Source organism: Buceros rhinoceros, unplaced genomic scaffold (assembly GCF_000710305.1).
Source record: "Buceros rhinoceros silvestris isolate BGI_N320 unplaced genomic scaffold, ASM71030v1 scaffold40418, whole genome shotgun sequence".
Taxonomy (NCBI): Eukaryota; Metazoa; Chordata; class Aves; order Bucerotiformes; family Bucerotidae; genus Buceros; species Buceros rhinoceros.
Genome location: NW_010426998.1, coordinates 1481 through 5772, shown reverse-complemented (window position 1 = coordinate 5772; position 4292 = coordinate 1481). Strand labels below are relative to the sequence as shown.

At 44.2% G+C, this 4292-nt stretch overlaps 1 protein-coding gene across 1 annotated transcript; it reads right to left on the bottom strand.

The window, feature by feature from the left end:
- Positions 1–217: 217 nt before the first annotated feature.
- SAP30L (SAP30-like) lies at positions 218–4006 on the bottom strand (the record flags this gene model as incomplete). The annotated part of the gene is made up of 3 exons (XM_010141710.1): positions 218–346; positions 2263–2361; positions 3884–4006. Coding segments are annotated over 3 exons (351 nt in total), but the record flags the coding sequence as incomplete, so codon positions are not given.
- Positions 4007–4292: the final 286 nt, after the last annotated feature.

Sequence of the window (4292 nt, the reverse complement as noted above, 5' to 3'; positions counted from 1 at the left end):
TCCAATGCGACTTTGAAATGAGCTGCAGAAGTCTTCAGAAACATGCTGGACACATGTTTGCAAACACTCCCGATAAGAACGTCTATATTTTTCTGTCATCCAAACTTACTGTATTTTAAAAAAAATTTACAATATACTTCAACAGTTTTTATATACCTAAAATGCACAATACCATCTGTTCCGTCACGGTGTCTCTCATTCCAAGTCTTGTTAGTCTTCATTCTAGTTGCTTGCTGCCTTCGGACTTCTGGTCCAGCCTGCTCTTGTTGTTCTTCACCATGTAGATGAAATACGCCAGCGTCTCTTTCTCGTTCACAGGAATATTCCTGAAATGACGACTGACAGTCTAGAAGGACAACACATAAAGAGACAGAAATTCCGAAATTAAAAAGTAGAAGTAAATCAGGACAGGGTTTCTCTTCACTTTCCAAAAATGTTTTTATGGCCACTGAGCATGATATGCTTTTAGTCAAACATGCACCAATTCAAACTGTCAGTCCTCATTTACCTCTCTCTCCCTTTACAGCTGGAATGTGCATATGAACATAGCACAGTCTTGCTATGTCAGCAGTATTTGCAGCCAACCTACAAGCGGAATTTGGAAGCCAGAACGTCCTCCTGCCAAAGCGGCACAGCCTCTCCTAAGTGACATTTCATGCCGAGATTATTTGGAGAGCAAGTTTTCCCTTCGTCTCAGTATTTTAAAAGAGAGTGTCAGAAGTATGGAAACACTTTGCTGTGTGAACCAGACGTAGCAAAGTTTTAGAGTCCAAAGGAAAATGCACCAGTCAGTTTTCACTGAAAGGAACAGCAGAGGATTTGCAGCGGGAAGGTGAGGATCTGGTTAGGGCTACCCCTCTCTCACACTAGCATAAGCCCATTAGCTGCTTTTTCCTCAGAAAATGAAGGTAGAAAACATGTCGGAGCTGGACAAGATCTGCTTCTTATATGGAAGAAGCTCTTTTTTGGTACCCAACACAGCTCCAGAACTGGATTTTGATGCAGGCTGAGCAATAAGTCACTCCAAGAAGATTTATGGAAGTTTGAGTTTTCCTTACGGTGGGGTAGCAGCAGGAGTCTAAGAGCCTCAGGCAGCAGTGATTCAAGATGGGAGCTGGACGAGGATCCAGCGTAGGGTCAAAGCTGCTCAGACTTCACAGGAAATCTGGGAAGTGTGTGACAACTTTAAGTTAGGCTCCCCTTATTTTCCGCTTGCATAGTAGTTTTTTTTTTTTTTTCCTCCTGGACATATTCATGGCAAATGGCCTAAGTAAGAAGTCCTTTATGGCAGGAGGTAGCTGAGAGACTACAAACCAGTTAGTAAGAACATGGCAAATCAGAACTACTGATAAGGACACACACTCACCCTGCTTCCTTCAACTTACTCCTACATGCACTCCACATGCTCTACATTCTGTATAGTCATTCCCCAGCTGACTTTGAAAGAGAGCAAGACAGCGTCTTGTTGTCTTTTTTGGTCTGCCAGTTTTTGTTCTTTAAAGCAAAAGCAAAAGCAAAACAGACAGTTGTGAAAGCCGCAGCTTACAAAAATCAACCTCATTACCATGCAGTAACTGCCATTTTTTCCAAGTTCAGAGAAGAGTTTTCTCACAGAACGCCTTCAGATCAAGCCAGGAAAGAGAGAGGAGCAGATGCACACCACACCCAGCTAGCCCAAATATCAAAGAGATAGCGAGTTCTTAACAAGTACCGCACACGGTGAGAAAGCAGCAGCAGAGGCCCTTCAGGAAAGGGCCTTTTCTTGACTTAATATAGAAACAGAAAGACTTCAGGACAAGAGAAGGAAATAGGGAATCTGAAGTCACGGTCAGTGACTCTGCCTTTAATAACAATTCCAACCAGTTCAAGTGCCTGTGAGGAAAGGAAAACTAAGAGCGGCCCTTCAGATGCCTGGCAGTGCGTAGTCGAGCAGCTACAGCCGGACCACTGGAAACCAGGGTCTGTTTCTGATCTCACAGGTAGCAGATTGTGACTATGAACAGGAGCAAAAGGAAGCAGAGAGAAGCAAGTTACTAAAATGTGCTTTCAAGAGCCAGCTTCCACATCTTCCACGATCGTCTCGGGTGAAAGAAAGCACGCAGCCTTCTGTTGGCGTCATCCCCTGAAAGCTCTTGCAGAGCACACAGTACACATTAGTGAAGAGCGCCGCTACAGGTATTAGCATCCAAGACATGTGCACTCCAGCAGAGGACATAAAACGATTTAACGACAGACATGATACTACCCTCTGCCATCACTTACTTCCGCCAGCTGAGCCTTGTTGAGTCCAGGCCTAGTCTGCAACTTATAATGTCTCTTGTAACGTCGCAGGGTGTTCACTTGGAGCTGGAACAAGTCAACCTGGAAGCGATGCAGAGAAGATGGGATGAGCACTACCTTTAGCTTCCAATAGGCAGAAATGAACAGTTATCTAAAAATACCTATTTATTCCTCAACAGGACTGCGCCTTGCCTGCATTCAGAACCACACTTGCTTGCCTTACTGAGAATTCTCAGTATATTTTGTATTTTCACTGCTAAAGGACCAAAATAGCCTCAGGGAAATAGAAAACTTTGTTCTGGTTCACATGCTGACAACAGAATTGCTGGCCAATTTCTGCTCTCAATTACACCTCTGTAATCTCCAAGCAAAGGGGAACCTTTTGTTCCCGCAAGGTTTAAAAAGCTCACACGTGAAATATCAATTTAGCAGGCACTGAACAAATGGCTTGTGACATAAAACAGAGTAGAGACAGAGAAGAAATGAAATTCAAATACTTAAATGGGAAGCGCACAGTTTAAAAGCAAGGGTGGTGGTGCGGGAGGTGACAGGAAGGAAGGTGAAGATCATGCGGGAAATGCCACACTTCAAAAACAAAAGGAATCTCTGCTGAAAACCAAGAAGAAAATGACATTAAACCTGACACACTGCAGAGCTGGCTGTTCAGGCCAGCACACCTCGGGTTTTAACCACCAAACACCTGGCACTGACATTTTCAGATGCCAGCTGGGTCTTCACCCATCATCCTGGCAACAAGGGTAACGCCTGTATGGGAAAGGTTTGACGGAGAACCTTGCAGAGGGGAAACCAAACAGCTACAACAAGAGGTCAGGTGTCCTTAAAAGAAACAAACCAGAAACTTGCTGCTCTTTCAACACCTCCACGCAGCAGGCGGGTGGACACAGCCTTGCAGTCCTGACACTTTGATGGCAAAACGACTCTTGGTGGCTTTTTTTCCAGAAATAAAACGCTTTTTACCAATACGGGTGGCATTTCCAGCAGAGGGCTCTGCTGACACGGCCAGGACTCTGCTCCTCCACGAACATCACCTCTGCACAACTTTTTGCCATGTCAACAGTACCAGAAGCATCACTAAAGCAAATACAGGACACAATGGCAGAGAGAGGAGATTGTTCCAGAGTTCTGTAACACAGAAATCCTCCCTCAGGCCTATTTCCTGAAAATAAAGTGACCTATCGAGTTCTCTAGTGTACTTGCAAAAAGATGTGTGCTAGGTAACAAAGAACTACGTCGGTCACCACTGACAATAACTTATTTTTACCTTTAAAACGTCGTTAGTGTCAAATACGGTTGTAACAGCTCTCTGTTTGGAAGCAGCACATACACGAAGCTGCGCAGTGACCTTATTGTACCTCTTCGTATATACAACTTTACACAGGCAAAGGATTAATACAGAAATTAAGAAGAAAATTAGGATATTACACATCAGAGAAAGTCTTCCTGAAAAGTGAGAGTGAATCCACAGTGCTTTCAGTGCAGCTGCAGTTTACAATGTATTTTCTGATACCTGAAAAGATGCAAGTGCAACTTCAACACACTCCACATTGGCAAAGCAGCCTACATCCACTCGGCACCTACTAACCTCTGGGACATCCGTCTCGTGCTCAGGAGAGTCACCTCCATCATCGCTGGTCTTCCTCTTTCTTTTGTTTCGGACACTTTGAATGAAGTTCTTGTGAAAATCACAAATATACAGATGTCTCACCTGAGAACCAGAAGAGGTGAAAAGCAATCAAAACAGGTACTGTAGAAGCAGCAGCCACTTAGGCGCGAAGATCAGAGAGGTCATCCCGCATGACTGCCTGCCTCAGGACATGGAGGAGTTCCTAATCTTACACCCCAGGCCTGATATCGCACTCCTGAGTTAGAGATAATTTACACTACAAAGGCTAAGGCGAGGAAAACAAGGACTCGTGCTCCAGCTGAACCTGAACCTCTGCAGACAATGTATTTCCTTTTTATGGTTGCAATCGTATGTCAGAAAAAAATAG